Below are 17,041 nucleotides of genomic sequence, written 5' to 3'. Positions count from 1 at the left end.
TTCCTGCTGCTGCCCTTGCTGGCTACACAGGTAGGGTGATGCTCCTCAGGAAACCACCTCTCTGCTTGGGTAGAGCCTCTCCATCAGTGGCGGGCAGAGCCTCCAGGGTCTCTGGGTTGCCCGGTGTCTGTGTTGCTGGTTCAGTGGACTGGACTCAGCTGAGTGCAGGGCATTTGATGCCTTGTGTTTTCACTTACGCCTGGATGCCTGCTGGGTCTGGTAGGAGCTGGTGTCTGGTTTGTATTGCTGAGAGCACAAGGTAGTAGAGAGCTCTCGTTTCCCCCTCCAATGCTTTTATGCAACATGTTGGCTATTTGTTTGTGGTTTCCCACCTCGGGCCAGAGCGGCTGCGTTTCTGGCACTGCTCTGTGTGATATGAAATGATCTTCTCCCCTTTAGGCGTAGAGGTTTTGCTCTTTACCTTGGTGTGAGGCAGGGATGCGGTGGTGCCAAAGCAGACCCAATAATTTTCCATTCCTTGCACTGGGAGAGATGAGAAGGTGATAGGCCATGGAAACTCCGGCCCTCTAGCAATCTGGCATCTCCATGGAGAGAAGCCTGGTGGGATGGGGCTTCCAGCTAAAACTGAGATAATCCTTTCCAGTCTTTCTGTGCCATGTCTTTTCCCTGTACTATAAGTAAAATTCGCGGGCTAGTCTCCTGCCAGTTCCCCTTTCCCTAGCACATACTGATCTCTCCTGCCCCAGCTGGTAGCAGCTGTGGCCCGGAGGAGCAGTGGAAATAGTTTGTGCAGATAAAGATCATCAAAAGGTTCAGAGCAGATCCTGAGGTGTGACTGTCCCTGAAATCTCTTCCCACGCACGGCTCATCTTAGGGCTGATATCTAGTTTTTTGTAAGGGCGGGGGGGGAGAGATGCAGAGGGGAGGAGAGGTAGAGAGATAATTTTAGGAGCTGTGTGTAAAAAAAAAAAAAAGGAAGTGGTTTGTTGCTATAGCTTTAGTTAGAAAGAAAGCTCAGCCCTGCTTGCTGAATGAGCCTGTTTCAACCAAGGCTATGCAAAATAAAAGTGTGCTCTGCTATTCCTGAATGGTTTTCGGCTGTGGGATGTGGCGGGGAGAGGCATGAGCAGTAGGAGGGGCCATGCCCCCGGCCACCATCCTCCACCATGCCACGAAGGCTGATGTTGCTAAGAAAAGAGGCAAGTGAAGCACAACTTGCAATTTTTATTCCTATTTTCTCCTGATAACGCCTTTCATTACGGCCTGTGGAATTGCTTTGGGTACCCAGTGCCTGGGCAGGAGCACTGGTTGCGTTTTAACAGCTGGGGAAACTGAGGCATGGAGGCACTGGCAAAACTATGAGCTTTATTTTCCAAGCTGGATGTTTCCTCCCACATTTGCTCTAGCTCATGGAAAAGAGCCGCCCCCGTAGAGAGGCGGCGTTCCCAGCTCCCTCCGTGAGCGAGGAGCTGAAGCCGGCGGCTAGACCCTTTGCCAAGGAGTATTAGCACCCCAAAGAGTGTCCTTGGACTTGTGCCGCCAGGAAGGGGAGACTTCGGTTAATGCAATGCCAGAGCACACTTCCAGACGCTTTGCGCTGCATAACATTTTCCCTTGCCTCATTTCAAACCCCGTTTTGAGCCGGGAAGATAATCCTTTGGCCCAGGCATTTCGGTGTGATCAATAAGTGGGAGCGCCTGATTTTTTTTTTCTTTTTTTTTTTTTTTTTTTTGCATTGCTTCACTTGAGAAACTTTAAATGGGGAGAGGAAAAACAGAGGCTTCCAGAATCAGCAGTCACTTGGAAATCCTTGGGCTGGAGCCCTGCTTGCTTGCTCTGAAGGCTGCTAAGCAATAATTCAGTACTCAAACAGCCACAGCCTGCATTTACCATTGGGAAGGATCTTTGGACAGATGAACTTTGCAGGCATGTGACTCCAGAGATCTCCTCTGTGCCTTTTTAAAGCCTATTGACCTGTCAGCACCTTAAGTTTTCTATGCAAAGGGAGCCCAGCATGGGTGCAAAGCGAAGCCAGGTTGCTGTGAAAGCAGGTCACAGCAAGAGCAAGTGAGAACATGTTGCATTACAAACCATAGGAGAACTGTGCCCTCTAAAAATCGCTTTGTATTTGTGTATTTCTGCCAAAAAAAAAAAAAAAAAATCCAGGCTGGCCACTGAGAAGTCCTCTCTTGAGCCAGCTGAGCAAGGAGCATGGGGACTCTCAGGCAGAACTCTTAGGTTCTTTTTTTGCTTTGCTTTACATTACTTCTACTTTACTCGGGGGAGGAAGTGCTGTCTAGCAGCTAGAACAGAGGAACTTGAAGTCAAGGCTCTGTTTGCAGCTCTGGTGAGGAGGTGGAGCCTCCAAACGAGCAAAGCAGGGGATTACCAGCCCAGGGTCCCAAAGTGCCAGGACCCCCGCTTTCCCTTTCTCACTCAGATGATGGCTCGAGGGCATGTCTGACACCAGTCACCAGCCCAGCGGAGCACCCACCAGGCATGCTGTGGTGTGCACCTTTTAGGGCTGGAAGGGTGAAGCCTGGGAGATCACGTCCTTCATCTCCAGGGCTCTCTTGGTTGACTTTCAGAACTTGACAATATTGTTCAGGTTTTGTTACCAAGGGCCTGTTTTGCCGGTGGCCCAGGGAGGTGGCACAGTGCTTTATCGCAGCCGTGGCAGATCTCTGATGGTATCTGCCATAGGAGGAGCATGCTTTGGTGAGAAGGTGCATTTTGGCGGAAGCTCCATTTGCGTTTGATGTGTTCTTCACCCAGCTCGCAAGCAGCTTTTCAAAGCTGTGTTATCTGCCCCCGCATCTTGACCTAATTTAACAAGTTGCCATGGTTGCTCAGATAGAGGTTGATGCAATTTTCTTATCTTTTTTGAAGGAGAAATGTAACTGCTCAGGAGTTGGTGAACTTCAGTTTCCATAGCTGCAGGGAGGGCTGTCTCTAGACACCTCTGGTTTTGGGGCCAGATCTCTCAAAACTTGGCCAGCTTGAGTCTTACATTAAGCCAGGTTTTAATTTTTTTGACATGACCTGCGAAACAGAGACAAGAATGCATCTATGAAATTTAGGCAAGCAGGTGTCAGGATGTTTCTTCTCTCCAGGCAGATGTGCTAAACCTTACGTTGGCTTAGCTGAGCTCAGTTTAAGCTCCCTTGTTCATGCACCAGCACAGTGTTTGGTGTGGGTGGGCGGCTTGCACTGTGTGCTTGTTGGCACACGGGCACAGATCCCTCCATACCTGAGCCCAGCTGGGCTAAGTCCAGCTCAGCTTTTCACCCGTGCCACCTACAGCAGCCCTGCCTGTGGCTGTGCCATAGTTGGCTCCGATGGGTACCACGGCCATCATCATCCTTCGTGAGACCCGACATCGTGTGGATAAACGCAGACGGTCTGTAGCAGAGAAGTGCACAGCCCATGCAGAGGGCAGGTGGTGTGGGTCTGACTGCATTGGTCTTTGGCCTTTCTGCCCTATATTTATTTTTCCACTATTCTGACCTAGTTGTGCTGCTGCCCTCCTGGTGACGCAGGTCCAGCGGAGGTTCAGACCCTCCTTCTGCCTCTGTGGTAGGCAATAGCCACTCAGGGCTGAATTGTTTTCAGCTTTTCTTGAGCACCCCAAAGCACCTGTGTGGGTTTATAGCCAAGATGTGGTGTTTGTTTGCTTTGTGGCACATAGGACCTCAACATTGTCTCTGCGGGCCGGGGTTTTCCATCTCGTGGTGTTGTCTGCATTGCCACGCCACCAGAGCTGTGATGTGCCCGAGCTGCTGCTCCACATAGCTGAACAGACAGAGCAGAACGATTCCCCTCGTGTTTGAGAGGTGAAAGGAGGAAAGAGGGACAAGAAAGGTGAAGTGAGTGCACACCAAACCTTGATCCCTCATCTGCAAGGCTGGTTTTGCATTTGTGATGCTGTCCTTTCTTATGGACCTGGTTAGGAAGTTGCTGATGCCTTTATAGACAATCTCAGCACCTAAAGAGTTAATGCCCCCTTCTCACACATGACCTCTTAGCGACAGATTGATGCTATCTTCATTATCGTGCCGCCCTTAAAGAAGACAGAAAGTAGTGCAGGGAATAGCAGATGCTATCGCACCCGAGCACCCAGGAGCGCTTCTGTCTACCAAACGGTTTTGCCTGGGCCAGATCCAGCCCTGATCCTCGCTATCAGCATTTGCAGTACCATGTCGATAGGGCCCAAATTTGCCTGCTAAACCCATCTGCCCTGTCCAAATCATCTGTGGTGCAGAGCCTGAAGCCTTCAGCAAGCCTCCGTTTCTGAGTGATGCTTATCTGTGACACAGAAGTGAAAGCATGCAGCTGCTGCTTTGCAAGAAAGTCAAGTCGGTGCCAAAGAAAGTGGGTCTCTTACAAGAGAGCTTGTGTGCTGCTTTCCCTCTTGTTGCCTATGCTGCTGGCCTGAAGTTTCCACCAGCAAGCTCCCTGGATATGCTGTGGTTGTCGGCACCCGAAAATCTTCCAGCTGCTTCCTTCCCGGCCCCTCTCCCGCCATGGTCCAGTGATCTGGCTGTCCTTGACATCCAGAGTCCGCAGTAGCTTTCCTAGAAACGTCAGCATCCTTCCTGCCTGCTTGCCTGCGCTTCTGGAGAAGTGTGTCTGTATGGGCATGCAGAGCCACTTGTATCTTGGGTTGGGGGAATTTGGAGATGCACTCAGCTGCCCCAGCAATCATGAGCAGCACAACAGCCCCTCCGGCCCCTGTGTGATGCGGGGGATGTTGTTAGCTCGCTCATTCTGGGTCATACCTTTACCTGCCCTTGCAGGGTGATTGACCAGCCAGCGGGTCCTGCCCGCTTTCTGCCTCCAGTGCAGAGCCTGCATGGGCTCAGCAGCCCTTTTTGCCTCTGTAAGGTGGGGAGCTCAAGGGTGAGGCTTGGGGCTGGTTCAGTGGCTCCTGCTCCATCTGCCAGACATGTGCAAATGACAGTGAAATCAGCCCCATGCAATGCTGCCCAACCGTGACAGCAGCTCAGCTCGCACCAGAGCTGCTGCAGCTGCCGGCACCAGCTTCTCCGCAGCCCGGAGGCGATGGCAAAGCAGCAATTGTGGCTTAGTCCCTCCTTCGAGCAACGAGCTGGAGCGTTGCACGGCAGCTCTTGGCCTTCAGGACCAGCTTCAGAGGGAGATGTGAAGCTCACGAAACCCCTTGTGCTTTGCCAGATGCCTTGGGAGTGAGACCAGTCCTCCCATCATGTTCTTGCTCGAAACAGAGGAGATGCATCAGGAAAGCCAGACTGACCTAGAGTGGCGAGCCTGGCCACTCTCCTGCCTGTAAGCATGGCCAAAAGCACGTGGCTCCCCAACAAGGTGCTTTCTGGGTTCTCCCCTGCTTTCTTCATACCTGCTCTTTGGAGATGCTTCCATCTGAGCTCCACTGCTGCCCTCTCACCCATGGAAAGCTGGCACTTCGCAGTGACCTGACTACTACCTGAGCAAGAGCTGCTAAGGAGGTGGTTGAGCTTGGTCTAACAAGGGAGCGACGGGGATGAGCTCTGCCTTGTTGGGACCTTTGGACCTTTGGTGCCGCAATGCCATTGAAGGGGGCTTGGGCAGGGCAGACACGCGAACGAGGCAAAGGCTGTTTTGGAGACGTTGCTATGCCCAATTGTTTTGTTGGGTTGGAACCACAAACCACAGAGCGAAAAGCATAGGTGCGCCGCTTTTTTTTTCAGTAGGGGTTTTTTTTTTTTCTTCTTTTCTTGTTGTTTGAAAGAAGGAAAACAAAACGGAGGCCGTTGAGAGGGGTGGGGGTGTGAAACCATCTTGAGAGTGAGTGAGTATGACGTGTTTTGGGCCATGCCTTCCGAGGTATGGCCCGGATGCCCGGATGCCCGCCTGCCCCAGCCAAGTGGTACCACCATCACCACGCCAGTGAAAGCAGCTGTCGTACATGTTTTGGTTTCAAACCCCTCCAGAGCCACTGGGTAGGAAGGTGGTAGGGGACCTCCAGTCCCAACCAAGGGAGGATGGCACAGGGATGGCATGGCACCAAACCCTTTGCTCTGGGGACGCCCATGGGTGCCATCGGAGGACTGGTGCCGAAGAGGCACCGCTCAGCCAGCGGTTCCCGGCTGTAGCAGCTGGCCGTCATCCGACTCAAGAGGCATATTTTCCCCCTGACGTGGGAGAATTCCTGCAGTGTGACACTCCCCACTGAAGGACCCTGTTCAGTGCCACCACGGCCAGACAGGGCCCCCATTGTGGCCCGGGTGGGCGGGTGAGCCCCTCCGGCGGGTGCTATTCTTAGCAGCCTCTGTGGGTGCTGGAGGTCGCAGCGGGGCGGGAGGACATCCCACCGCCCTCTGAGTCCTCGCCTTGTCTTTTGGGGAATGGGGGCTGCCTCTGTTCCCCAGCCAGGGCTCGGTTTGCTCTGGGAAGCCCCTGAGTGTGTGCAGCAGGAGCAGCACCACGAAAAGTGGTTTGTGTCTGTCCACCCGACACTTGGGGCTGCATCCAAAAAAAGGCTGCAGGAACACTCCAGCAGTGGTCATTTTTGGAGATAACCAAGGCAACAGGTTGTGTGGTGGAATACACCCGCCGAGCTACACCAGCCTTGGGGCAGTCGGTGCGGCTGTGCGTGCTTGTACCGTGAAGTGATCTGGACCAGGCGTCGTGGTGGGGATTTCCAGCCCCAGCCGGGGATGAGCGGAAGGGTTGAAGCAGAAGGGGTGGAAAATGGGCACTGCTCCCAGCTCCTGCGAGGGTGGAGGTTTGGGGTACGGAGACAAGCTCGGCAGCTTCATGCTTGCCCTGATAGTTTTGGATATGTGATGTGTGTGGGGGTGGCAGCTCTGCGTGAGCCGTGGGTCTCGTTGAAATCCTTTTAGGTATTGGGAAAAATAACTCCCTGCTCCTTGCTGGTCTGCAGAGTGGGGAAAAGCAGCTCATTTCTGAAAATACCCTCCCAGTACTAATTACAGGTGTACTGGCCCACCAGATGATGCATGTCTGGACCCCCAGCACCCCTTGCCTGAGCATTTCACCTTCCTACCCTGTGATCTCTCCAGAGCTGTTTTCAGGCATGCAGGCTTGGGCATGTGCTGGGGTTTGGTTCCTGCCACCTCGTGCATCGCCTGCCTCGCTGACATTTTGGAGTTGTGCAGCAGCGGCACATCTGCAGGGCCTCCGCTGCCTTCCCCTCTGGCAGGGCGTGTGTTTATAGGAGCTGAGACATGCCTGCAAGCCCTGCAGTAAACACATTCTTGACATAATTGCTTGTCCAACACAGAGGAATTTGGGGTTTTATGTGTGTCCCACAGGCAGCTCGGAATAGACCTTGGGAATCCCTGTTCCAAGGATGACACCGCTTCCTTCAAAATCCCAAAATACCTGGCAGAGTGGTACCCGGCGCAGTGGCAGCAGCCCTACCTCGCTTGGCTGGAGAGAGGGCAAGAAATTGCTGGGTTTCCCGACACCTCTCCATGCCAGCTGGCAGCTGAGCCATGAGCACCAAGAGTGAACCGTGCTGGCTGCTTAGCTTGGGTTAATGACACCTGAACTTTGAAAAGCTCCTGCAGAGCCAGGGTGGCCCAGGGGTATGTTCAGGGCAGTTGCTTACCCAAGAACCTAGTGCCTAGGTGATGGGTTTCCATCCATCTTATTTTGGGGAAGGAATAAAAAAAAAATCCTTGTTCTTTGGTTGGGCAGGAGAGAAATCAATGCGAAGTGATGAACCTGGTCTTGCTTCAGTTTTGTCTCCTAGGACTGTTTCTCTGTTAACCTGACTTGGACTGCTCTTGAATTGATGTAAAGTCAGATGGGCCAAGAGAAACTGTCCCCATGTGAATTCACCTGCACTTCCCCGTGGAGGATCTCAGGTGGCTGAAATAACCTTTTTGACCAAAGTTTTCTCTGTATTAAAAGCTCGCTGCTATAAATAGGTCTAAGCTTTGAGATGCGGTGGCATTCCAGGCCAGGATTTTTGGCTCTTCCCTTTCAGATGAGAGGCAAAGGCGTCATCTGAATTTCCTCCCTCATTTTGGCATGGGTAACCCAACTCCATCCCTACCGGCGAGCGCCGTTGCGGAGTCAACGTCTTGGCAAGCTCCTGCTGAGACCGACGGGCTGGAGCCTTTCCCTGCCAAGTGTCATCTTCCCATTTACAAGCAGAGAGATGCTGTGAGCTCCCTGCTTTGTCCTGCCCGTGGCTGTGCGATAACCCCCAGGACTTGGCGGAGGATCCGGTGTCTGCAAAACCCTGCAGCGGTTCCTTAGGGATAACAGGAGGGAAACAATTTGGGAAGGGCATAGCGATTCTCCTGTCCCGGAGCCAGCTCTCTCATTTCCTCCTCCCCAGCAGCTTGTCTACTTTTGAGTCATTTTAAACCTTGTGGAAAAGGGGGAGCAGCCCTGTCTTCCCTCCACAGGTTATCCCACAGCCACAGCTCTGACAGCCTTCGTTGTCATTCATGGAAATAGGCTGTTCTCTGTCCCTTTTTCTTTTTTCCTTCCTTGAAGCTTGTGCTCATTGCTGTCAGCAGGCAGGTTTACCCCAGCCTGCCGTCCTAATCCAGCCTGTGTAATTCTTTTTGTGATAAATCATTTCCTCTAACCTCTGGCTCTGTTTGTTATTGTTATTGTCATTCTTATTGCAATATATTCTAACATATTCTAAGCTGCATTTAAAACATGGCAAAATCTCTCCCGAAACGTGTTGCCCAGAGCTAAGCGCAATATTTTGGGTGCGGCCGCAGTTGGAAGTTGCTCATCAAAGAGCTTTTGGCTTGAGGGCTTCTCCTCTACCTTTGATTGGGACACAAGCACAAAGAAGAGATAAGTATTTTGAAATCACTCCACGTACACCATTAATCCAGACAAAACCAGGCTGTGGAGCCGCAGGCTCTCAATGGGGTGCACCGGCTACGGCAGGTTAGTTGTGTCAGGCTCAGGACCTCGAGGCAAACAGCTTTTGGCCAAAATTAGCACCCAGGGAAAAATTAGAGACCTCAGCGTTGTAAGGAGAGGCTGAGCGTACGTGGCATGGGATACTGTGTGCCGCCTCGTGCCTCTCCGTCTGGATTAGGGGAACCAGCGGCTGCAGGGAGGTTTGCTTATGGCTTTGCTAAGACCATGCCAAGACAGTGATGGGGGCATGCACCGGTCCTGAGCTGGTGAGATCTGTCTGCTCAGCCAGCCAGCCCCTGCCTTCCCCACACTGAGCTCTGCAAGCCAGCGTAGCCCATTCCTGCAGCAACATGCCCTGGAAAGAGGCCAAATAATTTTCATACCTGGGTCCCCGCTTATCTCGGTAAACAGCGACGGAGCAAAGAGTCAAGGTCGGGAAGTGGGAGTCTGCCGGAGTTCATGCGATGGCCAGCAGCTTTTTGGCACGGAGGAAATGATGGTGCTCTTGTGCCAAGACAATGACTCCTCACTGTTTGGGTGCCAGAAAAATAATCCTATTTATGTAAGTCGAAGTGAAGCATTCCAGTGCATGAATATTCAGCTCTTATTGCAAATAGGAAGCTCTTTTACCTGCAGGATTTAACTCTCAAGCTGTCGTCTCAGCCCAGATCTTGCCCTGTGGCCGTTGATGGGATTTTGTGATAGTAGAAGGTTTTATTTTTTATAGTGAGCACCATTTGCATGTGATTTTTTTACCCCCTCCCCGGGGTAGAAGGGGCCATGCTTTTCCTGGCATTAATGTCTCATGTTTCCTTTGTCTTCTAGGCAGCGGACCCATCCAACTGTCCTGCTGGAACTGCTCACTGACAAGTCCTGTCAGTCCTTCATCAGCTGGACGGGCGATGGCTGGGAGTTCAAGCTTTCTGACCCAGACGAGGTAGATTGCCCTGGAATTAAGTGCACAGCCCAAATTCCTCTGAAATATTGGTGTGGATAATCCTTCCCTCCTCCCTTCAGGTCTGAGATTTGGGCAGTCACGTTGTTCAGGTCTTGGGTATTTGTAGAGGAAAACAATTAATTAGAACCTGTCTGAAAACTTGTTAAAAATTGGGCTGCACTAATACCTAGGGAGCAGTAATTTGTGCCCAAAGTTGGTGGGAAGTAGCTGAAACACTGTAGAGAGAAGTGTAGTGCCAAAGCTCTTCAAATAGGATGTGTACAGGTGAGAGGGGGAGCTTCCCACCGATTTTGGGGAATGGATGGGACCTTCATTCCCTTCCCTGACTTATATATCCTCGTAGAGTCCTCTGCAATGTTCTGCCGTTGCATAGATGTTGGTTTTACCAAACTTTAATGCTTGTGACATCTGTGCCGTTCTTAAAGATGAGGAAAGTCCTCTCCCTTCCCTTGTGTCCGGCACTGCTACTTGCCAATGGCCGCCCAGCCAAGCCAGTTTGATTTTTCTTTCCCTCCCCTGCCATGTGCATCCACCCCTTGACTCTCCTCACCCCTCTCCCAGGTGGCCAGGCGATGGGGCAAGAGGAAAAACAAACCCAAGATGAACTACGAGAAGCTAAGCCGTGGCTTACGTTACTACTATGACAAGAACATCATCCACAAGACGGCCGGGAAACGCTACGTCTACCGTTTCGTCTGCGACCTGCAGAGCCTGCTGGGCTACACGCCCGAGGAGCTCCACGCCATGCTGGACGTCAAGCCAGATGCCGATGAGTGAAGGTGGCCGGCTGGGGCGGAGGATCACCCCGTGTCATTTTGGAGAGTTGATGGGACTTTTTCTGTTGGTTCTTTTTTATTTTTGCTGTTGTTTTTTTTTGTTTTGTTTTGTTTTGTTTTTTGTTTTTGTTTTTGTTTTTTTAAAAAAAGAGCAACTCAGATTTGATGCTTAGAGGATGTTGGGAGAGAGGGTGGCGGAAGAGGCAAACTTTTGTCCGAAACCTAAAAAGTTTGGTTTGGAGAAGGATGAGCTTTTGGTTTTTTTTCTTGAAAGCTCCAAGACAGGCTTTTTTGGGGTGAAATTCTGAGTTTTAAGAAAGCCAGAACAATGTAGCTCACTTAAAAAATCAAACAAAAAAACCCCTCCCCATCCCTTGCTGTTTAGAAAACGTATTATCAAATGGATCCCTTCGGTTTTTGTGTTATTCGCACACAAACTGATGGTTCAGGAAATGACAGTGTTCCCGAGGATTTGAGGATTTTACACTTTTTTTGGGGCTGGTGAGGGAAAGCCAAAGTGGGTGAAAATTCCTGCTTTGGGGAGGGGCAATATAGGAAAAAAACAAGAACTGTTTGTTGTTCTTGTAACGTCACCTTTCTGTCAGTTGTCTTCTTTTCTACAAAAGACAGAATTTTTGCTAGGAGGGATCAAGACTTTTTTTAAAAAAAAATTGTTAAAGTTTTATTTTATTAAATTTTGTGCCAGTATTTTTTTTTTTTTAAATAGTCTTAAGCTCTAAGATGGTCTCAGTATTGCAATATTGTGTGTGTTTGTTTCTGTTATGCCAGCAGAGAATTTTATCACAGTGAGGAAAAAGGAAAAAAAAAACCAAAAAAAACCCCAAGTTAGTTTATGTAGACCCCACTGGAGAAACGTAGCACTACGGCTCGGCATCTCCGAATCGTATGTGAAGGAAAATTTAACTCCAAACTGGCTCCTAGTGATGCTGGCTGGGTGTGCCGCTCTTGCTTCCAGTCCCACACACTTTGCTCCGCCATTTGCTGGTAAAGCTGGTTGAAATGTCTGCTTTATTTTGTTGTTAAAAAGGGGCCTTTTTATATGACTGTGTTTTGTGCACAAAACCTATGAAGATTTGCTGGGAAAACATCTTGTTGTGTTTTCCAAATCACTTTTTTGCCCAAGGTGCTTTCAGAAAATTTGGGTGGGTTTTTTTTTTTTCTTTTTTTGTGGGGAAAGGGGAAAAATTCCCACGTTTTGAATGTGGGAAATAGAAAATATGTAAGTTGATTGGGGGGCAAAAAATCAGGAAAAAATTGAAAAACCAACGGGAAATGTTTTTTCCTTCCTGTTTCGACCAGCTCTATCTTTATTGCTGTATCTCTTAACCAGCCTGGGCACACGCAGAAAGGAAATTGTCCTTGCAAATGGGTTCTTTACTGCTCTTTGTAAGCCTGATCCTGCAAACCCTGTCAGGGTGTGATTAACATGAAGCATATGACCAGTGTCGCCGGGGCAAACGAGAGGTCTCACATGCTTGCCCGACGCGGTTGCAGGATCAGTCCCGGGGGGAGCTGCTCCGTCTGTCCTCCAAACCTTTTGCAACTGCTTTGCGTTCAGAGGGGTAAATCCCGCGGCACCAAGCGCTTCCCGGGATGCTCTGAGCAGACGGGCTGACGGCCGCCTTCGGGGTGGGCTTGGTGTGAGTTAGAGGATCGGGCAGGGAGTGTTTCCGTATCCAGCGACGACCCTGAAGCCAGAGCTGACTGCCTAAACGGGGTCTTTCGCCCCTGCGAGCTGCTGGGCGTTCTCTTTTTAAAGACAGTGTTACGCGGTTGAACCAAAAGTACCTTCTTTTTGTGTTGTCTGTCTGTCTGTCTGTGTGTTTTCAGTAGTTCTGTTCATTAGAGAGGCACTGCGAGTCAGTAGTGGGCGGCGAGGTGAGGAGGGATGCTTGTCGGGCGCTGCGGGCCTGATGTATCGGGTCGGCAGGACAGGACTCTGCGTGCAAAGAGCCCAGATATTTGGGCATGTAACCCCCCTGCACAGTGTCAGATGGGGAGCTCGACCCCGGGACAAGGTGATGCTCAAAGGTGCTGGGCTCTCCTCCGGAGCTGGGGGGACCCAGCACCTCAGTATCCCCGTCTCGTCGTTTTGGGGCAAGTCAGCCCCAAAACTGCTACGTGCTTAAAAAAAAGGGGATGGCAGAGAGGAAATGAGTGGGCCGAGAGGGAGCTCCAGCCAAGGGCGATGGAAGCAGATGGTGGTTTAGGTAAGGGGGGTTATTAGTTATGCTGTTAGCTCATGGGGCTGGGGCTGCACATCATCCCACTGAGCACAGGGAAAGAAAAGGGTGGGATGGATGGAAAGGAAGGAAAAGGGGATGGAAAGGAGGTGAAAGGAGCATGCACCAAAGGAGGAAGGGGACGCTGCCCACTGGGAAGTTAAACTGCAGCTCTTCTCCTCGGGCAGACAGGGCGGATGGGAGAAAGCAGCTCGGCCGAGCCGCAGAGAGAAAAGGAGAACGCGGATAACGTGGACGAGGTCCCCCCGCCGGCGAGGCACCAGGGCAGAGCTCTACGGCAGAGCCAAGGCTCGCCGCAGCCGCTGAGCGGGCTGAGAAGGGAGTCGAGCAAGGTGTGACGGCACAGAAATGTGCGGGGGGGGAGTAGCTAAAGAGCATCCCAACAGGACGCATCGTCTGGGTTGGATTTTCAGCAGTGGGGTGCTTTTTTGAGGTGCTCAGTGTTGCTGCAAAGTGCCTTTAGCTTACCCTTCACGGGCAGCTTCTGACACTGCTTTGAAAAATCCCCCTTACACCCTCAGAAGGGGTGCTGCCAAGAGGCCAGGCACCCCATCCCGTGCCCTCAGTACCCCGCTGTGCCCCAGGACATGCCTCCTGCTTTGCTCGGATGCTCCACTCCAGTTGAAGTGCCTTTTTCAAGCAGAAAACTGGGATAAAATTTCCCTCTGACAGAAGGAACCGCAGGTTCGGGTACCCACCCCATCCTTCTGCCAGGCTAAATCCCTCGCCCGCTCCGCCATGCTGATTTTTTTCCAGGTTTCCAAGCCAAAACTGTGTGTGCCGAGTGATTTTGGGAAGATGGTTTAAAGGTTAGAAAGGGCGAGTCATGGAAGGCAGCTCTGTTTTTTGGAAGTAGCCCCTGGCTGGAGCTTCTCCATCATTTCTCCCAGCCATTTGCCATCCCAGCTCGCAACCTGTGTGCAAGTGCAGCAGCAAAAGGGCAGTACAGTCCTAGGGACATCAGGTTCATCATTTTCTATTTTCCTCTATTTTTTATTCCCCATCTAGAGACCATCCCAGAGAGGCCTGTGTGCTGTTTATACACTGGAAATTTGCAGATTTGTTTTTGGTTTTGTTTGGTTTTTTTGTCTTCTTTTTTCTTTCTGCTTTTTAATTGTGTGTTGACTTATGGTGAGGGAACCCAAACCCTCTGACCTCCTGTTCTTTGAGGCCATGAAAATTTGGTTAACCCACACACATGTGCTGGACCAGAAGGCGGGGTTTGAGAGGGGATGACGGAGATCTGCGCGGGTCGGGACTCGCTCCCGTGCTGGTTTCTCTGCATGGCGGCGAGCTTCACCCTCGGCAGATACACACGGCTTTTAGAAATTGGGTAATTTTGTCTTGTTTTGGAATGTCTCAGGTGCTTTTGGTGATTTTTTTTTGGCATATTTTCAGTGTCCTGCTCATGATCTGCTGTTCCCTGTGCGGGGCGTGTCCCCGTGGTACCCCTGGGAGAGCCTGAGCCCTACCTTGGGAGCATAGTGCTTGCAAGCAGCTTTTTGGGGCCTCGGCAGTTGATATTTGGGACCTCAGTAAAAGGAAAAAAAACCCAAAACCTGATGAAAAATGCGAGCACTTTTTCTGCTGCCTGTCTCCCTCCATCTCCGTGTGTAGGATGACCATAACCCATGGACACGTGCGGCAAGTGTAGATCCATTTCATTTCCAGACTACCACCATCCCGCTCCAGCCACGACCGCGCAGGTGTAGAAATAGCCAAACAGGGCAAGAAATAGAAGATATTTTATGATTTAACCTTCTCACATCTTTCCAAACCAACGCCTCCTCCAAAAAAAATGGTCCCTGTGAGCGCCAATAAATTCAGATGCTGTGGGAAACGTCTCCATCTTCTGACTCTTGCTCTTCTGGAGAGGTTTTCTGCGAGGCTTTAGGGCTCGGTTGCTTGTTCCTCGTTAACGTCGCAAAATTTGGATGCCTTGGCATGCTCTGCTCTCTGGTAGGGTCTATATAACATCCGTGAGCTGTTGTCTACATTCCAAAGAGGTTTAAATAAATGATAAATCTATGTATACATATATGTTTTAATGGAATATCTCCAGGAATTAACTGCCTCAGTTAAAAAAAAAAAAAAAAAAGGTCTTTTTTTTTGTTTGGTTTTGTTTTTACACATGGGATTTTTTTTTAAGCTGATAAACATAGAAGAAGAAAAAAAAAAGAGATTGTTATATTGTGCTGTTCGACTATTTTCCAACTTGTATTTTCGTATAATTTATATTTTTTAAAAGTGGAAAAAAATTTTAAAAGCGAGATTAAAAAAAAAGGAAAAAGCAGGTGCTTTTTAAAAAAAACTGAGCTGAGGTAGCTTAGAGATGTAGCGATGTGTGTGTGTGTGTCTGTGTGTTGTGTTTTGTTTTGTTTTTTTTTTTAAAGGATACAAAAAAAAGTCCCTCCTACATTGAATTCTTAAAGAAGGAGGGGATTGGTTTTGTTTTAATTGCTGATGCTGGCACATCATTTTGCTGGAGAGTTTTTTATATACTGTAGCCTTATTTCATATCGTATTTTAAACCATGTGAAATTAAAAGAAGAATAATTCATAACCCCCAGTGTCGGTGTGCTTATTGGTTGCCTTTACTCTTTAAATTCAGGGAGCAAAGTAGAAAAACAATGCAAAAACTTAGAAATCCCAGCAACTTGGGATGCCGCACCCCTCCAACTCCCTCTTGCTTCGGAAGCAGGACACGTGGGTTGTCCCCTCCGGCTCCTCGGAGACCGTCACCACTTGGCACTGCTGTCCCAGGGGTAATTCCAGGGTTTCAACATGTCCTTTCATTCCGAATCACCACTGGAAGCTCAGGATAGCTGTGGTTTACCACCCCAAATGACTTTTATAGTAATATTTTCTTCAGCAGGCTCTTGTGAAATAGGTGTAGCCAACTCGCAAAGCCCCGTGGCCACCAGCGTGAAGATGCTGCTGGGCGCATCCGCTTTCCCACTCGAGACCTCGGGCTGTGGTTCGGCAGGAGGAGAAACCTGCCTCTGGGCTCCTGATAGATCCGGTCAGTCCATTGTACTTCAGGTCATTGAAAAATACGTATAGTTTTATACATTATGTTTTTCCTAGTGAGTTTTACGCCGGCTCAGGTATCCCCTCGTCCTCATCGAGCTGGGAGGAAACCTGTGTTGTGCCTAATGGGACAGGGGTTTGAGGGGAGCCCGTTAGCGTGTAGGTCTGGAAGTGCTGATTAATGAGGCCAGCATCTTGGAGAGGTTCACGGTCCAGGAGACAGCGCTGAGTCATAGGGCTGGCGAGTTTGCGTGGTGGGAAATTCCCAGAGGACAACATCATTGACGCTTGTTTGCTTGAATCAGCACGAAGTGGATTAGACTAAGAGTTCAGAAACGCCCCGCTCAGATTTGCTCAACACCAAGACGGGCAGAGGAGTCATCGGCGTAGAGAGGATGGAACAGATGAATCCAGGATAAGGAATATTTGTGACAACTCCGTTCATAGCTTGCAGCCATGCAGCAAGCAAGATGTCCTGGGGAAGGACTGAAGGACGAGGGGTGGAGAACCATGATGGTCCTCCTCGCAGCCGGGATGGTCCCGGGATGCCTGTGGGACACCCCCATGTTTCGAAAGCTCGGCTAACCCCGATAATAACACCGGGGTCTGGCAGGGAGGCTGGGCGAGACCCCAAAACGGGGACAGCCACGGGACCTCGATCTTGCCGTAGCTCTTTTCATTGCAGCGGGAGCCGCCGGGCCAGGCAGCGCGGCCTCGCGCTCGGCAGAGCCCTGGGTAAATAAACAGCCAGCGCAGCTCCTTTCCCATCCGCCGCTTTCAAGTCTCCGCGCGGCCCTTCCGCGCCGGAGGCCTAAAGGGGTGACCATGCCCCAGCTCTTTGAGGGTCTCCCCCCGCCTCGCAGAAGGGCTGCGCGAGCGCGCGGCGCTCTGCAAAGCCCTCGCCAGACCCGAGGTGCTGCTGGCCCTTGCGAGCGAGAGGGAAGGGATTCAAAACCGAAGGGGAAGCTGAGCCGCGGGCGCCCGGCATCCCTCATCTCCCCCCTGCAATTGCAGACGACAGCTTTAACGCTTGTGCCAAAAATACCGGCCGGGGGAAGCCCCCGCGCACCTGGGGTACCCGCTATGGAAATGACGGCCAGCGGTTAACGGCCCCGGCGGCCGAGCTCCCCCAAAACGAGCACCGGGGGCGGCGGGCCGAACCCACCCTGCCCCCC

General features: G+C 50.9%; 1 protein-coding gene across 1 annotated transcript in view; it reads left to right on the top strand.

The window, feature by feature from the left end:
- Positions 1–10,573, top strand: part of ETS1 (v-ets avian erythroblastosis virus E26 oncogene homolog 1) — a gene marked incomplete at its 5' end in the record, with an annotated part of 19,907 nt that extends 9,334 nt beyond the window's left edge. The window contains 5 exon segments of the mRNA XM_010289109.1: position 1; positions 3–30; positions 9,664–9,681; positions 9,684–9,775; positions 10,358–10,573. The exon segment at position 1 is cut by the window's left edge and continues 247 nt beyond it. Of these exon segments, the coding sequence (XP_010287411.1) occupies position 1; positions 3–30; positions 9,664–9,681; positions 9,684–9,775; positions 10,358–10,573 (355 nt within the window).
- Positions 10,574–17,041: the final 6,468 nt, after the last annotated feature.

Source organism: Phaethon lepturus, unplaced genomic scaffold (genome assembly GCF_000687285.1).
Source record: "Phaethon lepturus isolate BGI_N335 unplaced genomic scaffold, ASM68728v1 scaffold21666, whole genome shotgun sequence".
NCBI lineage: Eukaryota > Metazoa > Chordata > Aves > Phaethontiformes > Phaethontidae > Phaethon > Phaethon lepturus.
This window is presented reverse-complemented; position numbering and strand designations above follow the sequence as displayed.